The sequence below is a fragment of the Hordeum vulgare genome, chromosome 7H (assembly GCF_904849725.1).
Source record: "Hordeum vulgare subsp. vulgare chromosome 7H, MorexV3_pseudomolecules_assembly, whole genome shotgun sequence".
NCBI classification, from domain to species: domain Eukaryota; kingdom Viridiplantae; phylum Streptophyta; class Magnoliopsida; order Poales; family Poaceae; genus Hordeum; species Hordeum vulgare.
This window is the reverse complement of record NC_058524.1, coordinates 514,524,416-514,538,307: the sequence shown is the minus strand read 5'-3', so window position 1 is coordinate 514,538,307 and position 13,892 is coordinate 514,524,416. Positions and strand designations below refer to the sequence as shown.

Here is a 13,892-nt window from a genome sequence, read left to right as displayed (position 1 = left end):
CGCTCGGCCCTCGCCTTCCCCGGGGCCTGCACCCCACGATGACACCCGCCCCAGCAGCTCTTTGGATTCCTCTACGCCGCCTTCTCCCGTCGCTCCGCCGGACGCCCCACCTCGCATGGTCACCCGCTCGCAGGTTGGGACCTTCCGTCCCAATCCGCGCTATCACGATGGCCTCGTCGCCACCACTAACCCTGCAGAGCTTTCGCCGGTGCCCTCTTCGGTGCGTGTCGCCGTCCGCGACCCTCGCTGGCTCGCTGCGATGCGTGACGAGTTCGACGCTCTCGTCCACAACCGCACCTGGGAGCAGGTGCCTAGGCCTCCTGGCGCCAACCTGATCACCGGCAAATGGGTGTTCAAGCACAAGCTCAAAGCTGACGGCTCCCTCGACCGTCACAAGGCGCGGTGGGTCGTGCGCGGCTTTCGCCAACGCGCCGGCATCGACTACGGCGAGACCTTCTCGCCCGTCGTCAAGCCCGCCACGGTCCGCGTCGTGCTGACCCTCGCCGCGTCCCGTCGGTGGCCCGTTCACCAGTTGGACGTCTCCAACGCGTTCCTCCACGACACGCTGGACGAAGAGGTGTACTGTCTACAGCATGCCGGCTTCGTCGACGCCGCCAAACCACATCACGTCTGCCGCCTCTCCAAGTCCCTTTACGGCTTGAAGCAGGCCCCGCGTGCCTGGTTTCTGCGCTTCGCCGGCTTCCTCCGCTCCATCGGCTTCACTGCGACTCGCTCGGACTCCTCCCTCTTCACGCGTCGCCACGGCCAGGACGTCGCCATCCTGCTCCTCTATGTCGACGACATCGTACTCACTGCCTCATCGCCTGCAGCTCTTCGCCGTGTTGTCGACCAGCTCACCGCGGAATTCGCCATGAAGGACCTCGGCCCACTCCACTTCTTCCTCAGCATCCGCGTCACGCGCACACCGGTTGGCTTCTTCCTCTGCCAGGAGCAGTACGCCATCGACATCCTGGATCGCGCCGGCATGGACACCTGCCGCCCGTCTCCCACGCCGATCGACACCAAGAGCAAGCTGCCCACCGCCGCTGGCCCGCGCGTCGACGATCCCTCCGCCTATCGCAGCATTGCTGGTGCCCTCCAGTACCTCACGATTACGCGCCCAGAGATCGCCTACGCCATCCAGCAAATCTGCCTCCACATGCACGATCCCCGTGAGTGCCACCATGGGTTGATCAAGCGTGTGCTCCGGTATGTGCGCGGCACGCCTGCCCTTGGCCTTCACCTTCGCGCCTCGCCCACCCTAGACCTCTGGGCGTTCACGGATGCCGACTGGGCGGGCTGCCCCGACACTCGCCGGTCTACCTCCGGCTTCTGCGTCTACCTCGGCGACGCGCTCGTGTCCTGGCCGTCCAAACGTCAGGCCATCGTCTCCCGCTCCAGAGCGGAGGCCGAGTATCGCGGCGTCGCCAATGCCGTTGTCGAGTGCATCTGGCTGCGCCAGCTTCTTGGCGAACTGCTCGCCCCCGTCACCAAGGCTACGCTGGTCTACTGCGACAACGTCTCCGCCGTCTACCTCTCGGCCAACCCGGTCCATCACCGCCGCACCAAGCACGTCGAGCTGGATATCCTCTTCGTCCGCGAACGGGTCGCCCTCGGCGAGTTTCGCGTCCTCCACATCCCCACTCGCCAACAGCTCGCCGACATCATGACCAAAGGGCTCCCCTCGAAAGTGTTCTCTGACTTCCGTTCCAGTCTCTGCGTCGCTCCCGCCGACGTCAGGACTGCGGGGGGGTGTTAAGCCACCAGCTCATGCAGCCGTTATCGCATGCACCATGTATAGCCAGCATGCGATAACGTGGCCACCTGTAGCATCGGTTGAGGAGTAGTGGAGGCTGCCGTCGTGCATGTAGTGGGTTAGTGGTTAGTGTAGTGGCACATGCACGATCAGCTCTAGCTGTCTCAAGTGTATATATACCCCAGCCTAGAGCCTAATCAAAGTGCGTTGAATAATCTCTCTCTCTTCCTCTCTAAACACACGGTACTACAACCGGTACCTCTTAATATACAGTTTAGGCGAGCTTTGCTGGAAGCACTTTGGAATGAATGGTTACATCTGGTCAGCAAACTGATGTGCATACAGTAATCTGAACAGGCGGATAGTGTTCGCTGGACTTTAGCTGCGAATGATATGATTTTTAATGGCAAGAACTTCAACAACTTTTTGCAGATTATCTTCATAGCAACGTCTTGGATCCGTACGTGGCCGTTACTCAGTCATGCGGACTCCAGAGGGCTTATGGATATTGGGTGCAACCGATGAGAGACGGTCGCACGGGCTATCTTCAGCCGATTTGAATGGCGTGCTAATAATAGACTAGGTGTATAGGCATCGTAGTCTGCTTGTAGTTATGTCGGATATGGCAGTTTTCTTTTTATTTTATCTTTATTTTCATTATTATGCTTCAAAGATTTATGGAGCTAAGAATTTAGTTTAAACCTATTTTAATAAGATGGCTGCATGCATCGACCCATGCAGAGGCCGGGGGCTAAGTTCCTCCTTTAAAAAAAAGAGGCTGGAAGTAGTAAAACTTCACGCAACAGTCTAACATTTTGAAATGAGACAGTGGAACTCATAGGATCACAGTTATCTGGAAGAATATGAGAAGGACAGTATTAGGACCATGATGCGTGCTCATATTCCTCCTCCACTACACATGCAAAAGTTGTCTTGTAACTTCAACCCCACCAGGAAGCCAGCACCTAAATAAACACATGCATGCAGTCTGCATGGGGAGCATCCAGTTCAAGTATTTGCCGTCCATGGTCCAATCAACTGTTTTTGCAAAAGCTCCGAGAAGATGAGGGGCAAATATATTAGGAGTAAGAGGTGACATAAAGCCTTTTCGTGACTTGACAAGCTTTTCCTTGCCCCTAGCTAGCTCTTCTTTTGCATGTGACAGTATCACAAAAGAATATGGGTAACATTGATCCTCTCTCTCATGCATGCCACTGAGAAGGTTTTGGAACCGAAGATATTCCTCAAGGAAAAAAGAAAGATTTTGGAACCAAAGCCCCATCACCTTACTTTGCCATCTTAGTTTGCTAGGACATGGAATATTTCTCACACATGTGTATCTCGCAAAACAATTAAATAATCCAACATGAAAACAAATGGACCAATTCAATAGGGCATATACCAGCTTTACAAAGGTATCATTTCCTTCTTTTCCCAAATGTTAGCTTCTTTGTTCGGACATGTGTCAAAAAGTAAAAGTAAAGTGGTGTACACAATGATTAACCAATGAAGCAATAGAATCAGAAAGCAAGAAAAAAATGTATGGTATACTCCTGATTATTCAGTACTAATAGGCTGACAATTGACCAAAAAGACCCACGGTGAACGATGATTGCCACAATGACTTGCATTGATCAGCGTGAGCAACCACAGCCGACGGTTAACTGACCTCTCTTTGTGATGTCATGACCTTTGTTTTATGTACTCTCCTTTTTCTTTTTTTCTTTTCTGTTTCCCCTTTTGCTTTACCTCGAATATCATCTTTGTCTCTTTAGACATGCGAATTTATCCACTCAGATGAAACTTCCATCCCGCTATCCAGACACATTGGGTGAAGAGAAAGGTAAATCTACAGAGAGGGGAGGAGGGGGATAAAAGCTACGGTTTGATCTTGTTGGGCACTTTGCCTTTTGGATGTTTCTTGGAAGCCACTCCTCCTATGCTGCTATACCTGCGCTTTTTAGTCTTCTAGACGATTGGTGAAATATATGATGATCCTATCATGGTAGTAATGATGTTTTGGCACGGCTTTGGGTACCTCTCCAAGACCGGCTAATGGCTACGGTGCATGGCAGATGCTTTGCTTTCTCACCCTTGATGATCCTGGTTGTCAGAAGGCCAGAAGGATTGGTACTGCCATTCGGTGCCCTCCTTGCTTCCTGATGTTTCCTGAAAGAAAATGAGGGGTAAAAAGTTAGTAGTCTTGCAGAGATAAGAGAGGTACTTGATGCTGTTTGTAAAAAATAATAAAACAATAGTTAGAGACAGTGGCGTACAACTAGAACATTGTACAACTGGGATATTAGAGCATGTACCGTCGGGCATCCAAACCGTCTCAAACGTTCCGATGAACTGAACGATCAGAAAAAAAAACCTACTCAAACAAGCGCTCCAAACGGACCTTAAATGTCTAGGCTGACCAGCACCCCTCATATCCAATTCAAATATGGGACGGATATGGAAATGTCCGTGCAAGTACGCCGCGTTGGACTGACGGCCTGGTCTCACACAAAATCGCCCAAAAACTCAACAGTGTGAAGGGCGTCTCCTCGGGTGAGGATGTGAACGTCGTGTAGCGTTGCTTCGGCTCGTTGTCCGAGGCCAAAGTCTGGCTCTTTAATCCGACCGACATCTCGAACCCTAGCCACAACCTCTTTCGCCCTCATCGTCCGAGGCCAAAGTCGGCCGGTATCCCGAACTCTAGCCACAACCTCTTTCACCCTTTACGTGTCAGCAACCCATCTCGAACCCATGTACCCAAAGCCCGGAACTGAGACAGTGGACGTTTCCGACAACAACGTGTAGCCGGAGACGGATTTAGTTGATCTACGTAATATGTAGATGTTTTATTTGAATAGTTTTAAGATTTCATATATTTGAATGTGAATAGATATATTTAAGAAGTGACCGATCAGTGCCATTGTACTAGCTTTCATCCTAAAAAATAGAACATCAATCTAGTTGTAAAAAAAATAGAACATTGATTTATGGGATCAAAGCCTGGTCTGATATCCTAGTTGTGTTGTGGTACCCAGTTAGTAATACTTATTACAATTCTGTAACAAATGTGAGTACACCATCCGGGATTCTCAGTAGCCTCAGACTACCCACAATAAGAAGTAACATAGAGTGATAACATGCATATGTTATTAGTCTAAGTTACCACCTACAGAGTGGGTAGTAACATAAGGATAGTAGTTTATAGGCTCATCTTGTCTTGATATATATGTGTGATATTACTCATAGTATGAGTAACTAGCTATGTTACCTAATTTCTCTCTTTTAGCTGCCACGTCATATTTTTTTTCAGATGGTATCTATGTTACTTTTACTTGTGGGTAGTCTCACGCCTACTAGATATTTCTAGTTTGACTAAAATGAAGAGAAAGATAATGGCACGACAAAGAAGAAGAAATAAATCTAGCAGCACTGTATACAATAGTAAGGTTTTCCTAAATATGTGCGCCATTATTGATACTACGAACTTCGTATATTAACGTTCAACAGCAAAAGAGAGAGAGAGAGAGATTTCTTACTTCTCCTTTGGACCTCCTCGATGTACATCCCATTATCACCTCTTCGAGACCAGAAGTCGACCGTCCATCGAACTTTCGCGTTTGGTGTGGCCGCTCATCCTCCTAATCACATTCGTTCCGTGTCACAGATTAATCAAACCAAACCGTAAGAATAAAGTGTACACACGTACTTAGGTACAACGCCAAGAAAACTGCATGCATGGATCATTCTGGTGAGCTACCTGATTATGGTAGCTCGGTGCCCCATGACCGTAGGGCTCCGCTGTCGGCGCCGTAAGCACGACCGAGCCCTGGTGGACGGGCGCCGCGATCAGCGTGGCAATGGGGTCCGTCGGTGTGCTTACGTGGAACGCCCCTGTCGACGAGCGGTGGTGCTCCTGCTGGAGGCCGGTGTAGTGGTGGTGGCGGCGCCGGTGCTCGTGCTCGTCCACGACGTGATGCTGCTGCTGGTGGTGGTGGTGCTGCTGATGGTGAAGCACTGCAGCAGGACGATGCAGCACTCCCTCGTCAGCCCTAACTTGCACCACTTGGTGATCTGATCCTCCCATTCCCACCTGCGTGTATACACATTAGCTACTTGCACCGTACAAATTGTATGTAGGAGTAATAATTAACTAGTACATTGACATGTACTTCCTTCATTCTGAATTATTAAATGTTTTTGATATTTATATACTAGGAGTACATATGAATTGAAGTAAGTGAACAAACACACAAAAATGTGTCTAACTGTATATATATATACATCTGAAAAAAGTTAGAACCTCTTATCACTTGGAACGGAATGATATTACATGGTAACCATAACTTAATTAGCTGGCTTGTGTGTAATAGCCATAACTTAATTTTGTTACTTCTCTAAGAAAAACTTAATTATGTTACACTCAAGCTTCTATTGATGAGTAAACGTCTCATGTTTGGTAGACAGCAAAAGTGAACAAATTTAGAAAGTAGTGCAAGAGATATTATTCTTAGATTCTGTATATGCATGCTGATACATATATAAACATGTAGGTGATGAATAGACCGTTCGTGCCCTTAATTAGGGTTGCTTGCTGTGTGGACAAAGTGATGCCCTAATTAAGCACAGTATTTGATACTGTGCAGATTGTGGACTAGGCGTGTAATAGAACTGACCTACAACCAGTTTGTGTACGTCTTCTTACATCTTAATTAATTGCATGGCATGGAAATATGTGCTACTTCAACATTGCATGCATGCATGTAGGTCAAAGACATCCATCACTTTAGGTAAGATCTCAACCCTAGCTATTACTGTTTTCGTCCAAAATTTTCCTCACCTTACCATTATATTAATTCATTGATCAGATTGTGTTGAATGGACACATTTACCTTGACACCACAGTAACCCCACAACCCTCACAAACAAAAACATTGCATCAAATTCTTACCTGCATTTCGTTGATAATAGCAAAAGAGAACATGCCATCTCCAAGATACCTTCCAACTCTAAATTGAAATAAGGAAATACGATGATCGATTTTATAGCATCCAAATTGAAATGAAAAGGACATGAAGCCGATAATGGGAGCAGTTCTCCTGGCTATATAGGAAGGCTAAGGAATTTGGAATCATACATACTCTATAACACAGCAGATGTCGTCCATGTGACACTTGATGTGACGATCAGTGGTGGAGCGTCTTGGGAACAATTAGGGGCCTTGCCCCCCCCCCCCCCCCCCCCCCCCCTCAAGATTTTTGGCAACTAAGCCTATCCTTCAGCTAATCTCTTAACTAATTTTCTGGCATCTTTGATCGTGTTAGGCTTTTTTATGTCATATTCAGTCATTCCCCCCCCCCCCCCTCCCCCAATATTTGGTTCACTTTCCGCCACTGGTTACAATTGCAATATGATGCTTAGTCCGGTCGACTCGGTTGTTTTGGGATGATGCATAGAAGGCTCCCATGTAAGGTTGTACAAAAATCATACTACAAGATATACCGTACGCATAGCAACGCTCATAATACAGCGTGTGTCTACAAGGACTATTAGTGTGGACTGGCTATTTAGTTCGGAAGATTGCAAATCAGGTTTCCTTGGATGTGCCAATATGAAAACACCCAATGGCATGAGTTATGCCGTAAACATCTATTGCTACTATGTCTTAGTCGCTTCCACGCTACTATAAAGCTTGGAAAGCAACATAAATAAGTCCTGCCCCAAACAAATTCAACCGAATAGAAATCTTCAAAACCACAAACTCTGAATACAGATTTTATCTATGCCCGGAGAAGCAAAGAAAATACCAAAAAAAAACATATAACTTATTGTCTAATAGTATATAAAATGCTTTTTTCAAAAAAAAAGATGCAAAATCGCATTATAATGATGCATCACTCTGATATGCTTAAATGTGCTCGTGTGTACTCGACGATTCAATATTTGTGATGAATACCACATCGGTGCACCCTTCATGAAAGTTTTTCATTTTGTCACTCCACTCGCGCTAGCTAAAAATATATCTCGCAAATTTTGAAATGACAAAATGTATCCAATAACTTAAAATTATGATTTCTTTTCTTGAGGGTCTTTAATGTTCAAACTAGACTAGAGTGTGTGATTCATCTCCACCTCTTTGCTCCTCCAACCCACCTGCTCTTCCTCCTAACTTATTGTCGGGAACCGTATGAGACAATCTTAAGTTCCTCGGCATCACGAGGGAAGGGGTTGGCATGATCAAGTGAGACCCTAGCCACACTGAGTGGAGCTCGTCACCTATCGTCATCATCGCTCTCTTCAATCTCCACTCGGGTCAACCTCCCCACTCCATTTTGCGTTCCTCCGCACATCCCTCTTATTCCCTCTTCCTCTCTCCATTGGGCATGTCCGACCTCCATCCCTTCCTCCTCCCATATCGACATCGGTTGCATGTAGATCCATACTGCTTTTTTTTCTTGAAAAGGAGTGTATCCCAATCTAGAGTGGGTACGTGAGTGTTTCACTCTAAGTTGTTCAATGTGCATTTTTCCTTGATATCTTGTCTACTTTTGGATCCCCGCGTCTCTCCCTTCCCCTCTCCCCCCCAACAGTATGTTATAGGTTGAACCACTGAGAAAATGCCAAAAGAAGCTTATCTTTCATCTAAATAAACATGTTGCACTCGTGCCGCAAGCCTGAATCTGTCAACTATTACTTGAAGAGATGGATCAAAACTCACCTCATCGATGGTGTTTCTGAATTGCGCGAAGCTAAAGTCCTGGATGCGTGTGGTGCCATGGAATGCGGCGTTGACCATGTCGGACGGGGTCATGCGCAACGCCGATGATGTGCCCGCCCTGTCGACCCTTCTCCTCTCCATGGCAGACGTGCCAGTGCTAGACGCCGGTACTGATACCGAGGCTCCATCCCCGACGCCACACTGCCTCGGCTGTGTCTGGTAGAAGATCTTAGAGACGACGAGCTCGCCCTCGCGCTCTTCCTCAGACTCGCCGAGGTGATACTGGTGCATCACCCAGTTGGTCTTCTCGGGCTTCCGGTGCTTGCCGAAGTTGGTGTAGAGCACCAAGATCTTCTTGCACCCCCTCTGTCGGCCGCCCACAGCCACCGGACGCGTCTTGCCAGTCTTGTGCCACCGCGTCTCGCTCCGCTGCTGCTGCTGCTGGTGGTGTCCCGCACCTGCAGCTGCTGATCCGGCAGAGGAGAGAGCAGAAGCGTCCACGGTTGCCGGTGGCTGGATCTTGCGCCGCTTGCGGGTGCCGGTGGTGTAAGCCTTGGATGGCCGGTGGAAGAAATGCCTGCTCAGACCGTCCTTGGACACACCTGCATGAGCATGGCCACTGATGTCAGCACGTGCATGCCGCCCGAGGATTAGTCATGTCTGTTTGGTTAGACGATTTTGAAAAGAAAGAAAAAAGCGAGAGAAAAGAGACAGTGATGCAACTATGCAACATCCGCCCGTCGGCTGTTGGAGGATATAACAACCTTGAGAGGGGGACAAAACCTAACTTTGGAAGCTAGGGGCAGATCTCATGTCACATTTCATTCTGGAGAGAGAGAAATGTGCCACGAGCATTAATGTCGTACGTGCAGTATCGAGAGATATGGGTGTACAATATTTCTTCCTTTTGTTTTCAAGATTCCTATAGTGCACTTGAAAATCTAGCAGTAATATATTTTTCATATATATGGAGATATGCGCATCAAGTACTCAAATGAACTGAAACAAATCCCAAAACACGAAAGAGAAGATGGTGGATTATGTATACACAATAGACTAACGAGAACCCAAAAAAAAAGAGCTCAGCCGGAGCTATGAAACAAGAAACTGAAATTGCAGAACTCCAAAAACTAAGTATTTCGAGAATGTTCCTGACAGAAGAAAACACTTTGAAGAGATTGGAAACGTACGGTAGCTAGCTAGAAACAGATGTTTTAGATTAATAATAAGTTACTAAGCTAGAAGTTAATCTCCCGGCAATAAAAAAAACTATACAAAATTAACCTGGCAGTTTCTCTGGGTGGGTGTAACAGATGCCATCCTCCCCCTCAATGGTGGGTATGAACTCGTCGATGAGAGGGTGAGACGGGGCCGCCACCGCCGACGTGCCGCCGGACCGGACTTTCGCCTCCAGATGCTCGATCAGCTCCTGATCCGTCGGGTCGAATTTCACCCCGGCCGGCAGCCCCACCCAATCCTGTGGGCAACATATATACACGATGAATCAACAGAAAGAAAGCCTATAGCAGAACCGAACTTGTCACGGGCCGAGATCGTGCGTGTGTACCAGCTTCTGGTCGATCTTGTGGCCGCACCTGGGGCAGCAGCTTGATTCCGACATGTACTTGCGGTGCTCCTCAATCCTCGATCCGATGAGGTGGTGGCCGCCGCCGCTTGTTCCTCCACCTGCCGTTGCCGTTGCACCGTCGTCCATGTCTCAGTCGTCACCCTCGGTTACTCCTGCCAAGAGGACAGTAGCACCTTGCCTGGCTATCTTCTCAGCCTAAGCATGATCACATGTAAGAGAGAGGATTATTCACGGGGTGGAGGGAAGCGGAGGAGGAAGAGGGGGATGGAGACAGGAGAGAGAGAGAGGGGGGGGGGGTGGAGAGGAAAGGGAGAGACCGGCCGGGGGGGAGGGGGTGGTGAAGGGGGTTTTGAGGAAGTAATAAAGATTTGGAGACCAGAATTCCATGTGCTGATCGCTTTAACTGAAGGGATAGGGAGAGAGAAAGGAAAAGGTTCTCCAGGTAGACACGAAACACCTTTGGACATACGCTAGATCAAGCTGTCCCTCCCTAACTCCACACCTATTTCATCTCCAAAAAAAAAAAACTCTACCTATCTCTAGAGAGATATGCCTCTGCTATTCACGCACACTTCTATTGCTCACTTAATACTGCTCCTAAATAGAGTACATAATTAATTCATTTGATACTTGAGTGATACTCAAGCTAAATATGAATCACAATTTTGAGCATTGTATTTTCTAAATATAGGATATGTTGCGGCATTGGTTGGTGTAGTCATCCTAGCATGGTTAAAAAGGGGAATATTTATATATTGGACATGCATATTGCAAAATTTTCCATAAATTTAATTCTTTTACTAAATAGTTTTACTGGCAAAACATCAAAAAATATTATAATAACAAAAACACATGTTGCATGCTAGCAAGTCATTTTTATATAAATAGGTGTTATAAGCATTTCTACCCTCTACCGAAATTCCACTTGCCAGCTATATTACAAACCTCAATTCGATATTGAAGTAAATTCTAAGTCTCCATCAATTGTGTAATATTGTAAGGTATCCATGTTGTCAAGATTTATATTTGGCCAATAATCAGCTAAAAATATGAGGATATTCATAATTTGTATACTAATGAAATACATGTTGGTCAGTCTAGAATAAATCATGGAAAGTTGTACACCTTAGATTTCTCGGTGGAGAAACTTATGTTATTTAGCAATGGATATATTTATTTAATTGAAACACTAAATATTGAGACACTGAATTGTTTGTGTTACATACAAAGGGTGAAGAAACACTTGACAACTAGCCCTTTTTTTCTTTGTGTACTGGGGTGGGGGTGAAAAACAAACTAAAAATGATTAATACACTTCTTTGGAATCCCACAAGCCACATGCCATTATCAAAGCAAAAAAGTTGTAGCATGCACTATATTATTATTCCAAAGGGTTGTCTATTTGTGTCTTATACGTACACTTTGCATCCTTCCCCTACCACATGTTTCTCAGCTATATAGATGACACCCTTGTTGACATTCACTCCATCACAACCTTCACCTTTCAGCTCATGAAAAAGAAAATCAAACGCCCACTTAACCTGAACTAAAAATAGAAAAAACTCAAACCAAAATGATGAAATTTTAACTCAAACGTATGAACTTTCTATTAACAAATCAACCATCTTGTTACTCATCACCCAAACCAAGTACCAATACCAGGCATCCATGCACTCACCTTACTGGATGTTTGTAGTGTGGAGGGAATTTCCCCACTAGAGATATCTTGACCGCTCAAAGAGTTGTCGGTATAAAGCAGAGCACTAGGAAGGCATCAAATGGCAGATGGTATTAGTGGATTTTGAGGTATCGACAATAAATGAATAGGCGGAAGTGTGAGCAAGGTGGAAATAATTAATAAAGGGAGTATTGAATGAGGAAATAAATCTTTTTGCAGTCTCTTATGATATTCTTTGTATGCAACTAAGGAAAAAAAACACCACAAGATGTCAAATGGGAAGGTGTGATTGGATTTAGAGGTGCCAACGACGATTGAATAGGAGGAGGCGTGAGCAAGGGAAGAAAAAATGAGGGAAGTGTTGAATGCAGAAATAAATGTGTATGCAACCTCTTATGATATCCTCCATATGTGACTAGGTCAAGCAGGTAGAATCCCTCCCTCTGCGCGAGAAGGGTGGCACGTCAAGCGCTCCGATTTTATCAACAAAATATTTGTATATTAAAGATTTTGTTGTCCAATATTAACTACATACCCAAGAAACTAGGGCGCATATCAAACATCCTAATATTAGCTCCTGAAAAGTATATTTTCATTTACATGCTTAAACTCTGAACTAATATAAAAAATAAATTGATATGAACTTACGCTTAACAAATCAGCTAAATTTGTGCTCATTTTTTTCAACCAAAAGTCATTGGAAGTAACAACAAGTATCGTGGCACGGGGGACCATGCACTCACCTTATTGAATCCAATGTTGTGGTTCAATGGGACCTTTCACACTTGACCTCTTGCATATTTCTTGGCATGAAGCAAAGCACAAGGAAAGCATCAGGTGAGAGAGGGAACTATTGAATAAGGAAATCATGCGTATGCACATTCTTATGATATCCTCCATGCGATCAAATTAAACATATATATTGGGTCACCCCCTATGTGCGGAAATGAATGGCAGACCAAGCGTTCTAATGTTATCAACAGATATGTGTTTTAAATAAATAGTCAAATAAATATTGATCTTTACCTACCGAGTATCATATATTAGTACATTTTTACTTGTAAGGACTATTTCATCACATATATGATTTACATCTCAAAAACAAATACAAAACAATTGTGTTAGGGCATGGGCAAAGACGTGATCGATCTGGTGACATGTTGTTCTGCCACACAAGAACGTTATCGAGATCGAGCACACACAATGGAGTATACACATCTTAGTTTTATAAAATGGCTGTGCACCCAATGCATATTGCACTATTATTACTCATATGGTTGTGCGCCAAGTATGGACTCCATTCATGCCCGGTCGCAATATTCTTGAGGGATTGGTTGTCCTTCATGAGACGATCCATGAGCTCCATACAGAGAAACATGATGGGTTTATCTTTAATGTGGGCTTTGAAAAGGCCTACGACAAAGTAAAGTGATATTTTCTTCAACAAGCCCTTCGCGTGTGAAAGAGCGTGGATGTCGCCTAGAGGGAGGTGAATAGGCGCTTTAAAATAATTACGGTCCAGGCTTGAACAAATACGGGATAAAATTAGTGTTTAATTTGTCAGGCACAAAATCTAAAACAACTAGGCTCAGCTGTGTGTATCAACAACTTATGCTAAGGAAGATAAATAACTAAGTGATAGCAAGATATATAACATGAAACAATATGGCTATCATAAAGTAAAGTGCATAAGTAAAGAGCTCGGTGAGAGATAACGGAGGCACGCCGAGACGGCGATTTATCCCGAAGTTCACACCCTTGCGGACACTAATCTTCGTTTGAAGCGGTGTGGAGGCACAATGCTCCCCAAGAAGCCACTAGGGCCACCGTAATCTCCTCATGCCCTCGCACAATGCAAGATGTTGTGATTTCACTAAGGGGCCCTTGAGCACGGTCACCAAACCCGTACAAATGGCAACCCTCGACGGTTCCCTAACATGTACAAATGGCAACCCTCGACGGTCACCGAACTTGTACACTTTGGCAACCCTTAAGGGCGGTCATCGGAACCCGTACAAATTGCTAGGGGTAATCTACACAACCTACTTGGAGACCCACGATACTTGCCTGGAGCTTTACACCATAATGACTGAGCTCTGGAGCATCACCAACAGTCTAGGGTGCGAAAGCACCCAAGAGGAACAAGCTCTAGGGT

At 45.7% G+C, this 13,892-nt stretch overlaps 1 protein-coding gene across 1 annotated transcript; it reads right to left on the bottom strand.

Annotated features, from left to right (window-relative positions):
• Positions 1–3,125: 3,125 nt before the first annotated feature.
• On the bottom strand, positions 3,126–10,341 carry LOC123412895 (NAC domain-containing protein 75-like). The gene is made up of 6 exons (XM_045105854.1): positions 10,039–10,341; positions 9,756–9,948; positions 8,472–9,073; positions 5,514–5,846; positions 5,293–5,394; positions 3,126–3,925 (listed from the first exon to the last, which is right to left on the bottom strand). Exons 1-6 carry the CDS (start codon positions 10,183–10,185, stop codon positions 3,845–3,847), a joined length of 1,458 nt encoding a protein of 485 aa, XP_044961789.1. The 5' UTR covers positions 10,186–10,341; the 3' UTR covers positions 3,126–3,844.
• Positions 10,342–13,892: the final 3,551 nt, after the last annotated feature.

Excerpts from the sequence above, each read along its gene's own strand:
- LOC123412895 (XM_045105854.1), bottom strand. The coding sequence starts at position 10,185 with ATGGACGACGGTGCAACGGCAACGGCAGGTGGAGGAACAAGCGGCGGC. Across the intron at positions 9,949-10,038 it reads ACAAGATCGACCAGAAGCTG|GATTGGGTGGGGCTGCCGGC; the intron begins GTACACACGCAC and ends TGTTGCCCACAG. Across the intron at positions 9,074-9,755 it reads CCACCCAGAGAAACTGCCAG|GTGTGTCCAAGGACGGTCTG; the intron begins GTTAATTTTGTA and ends ATGCTCATGCAG.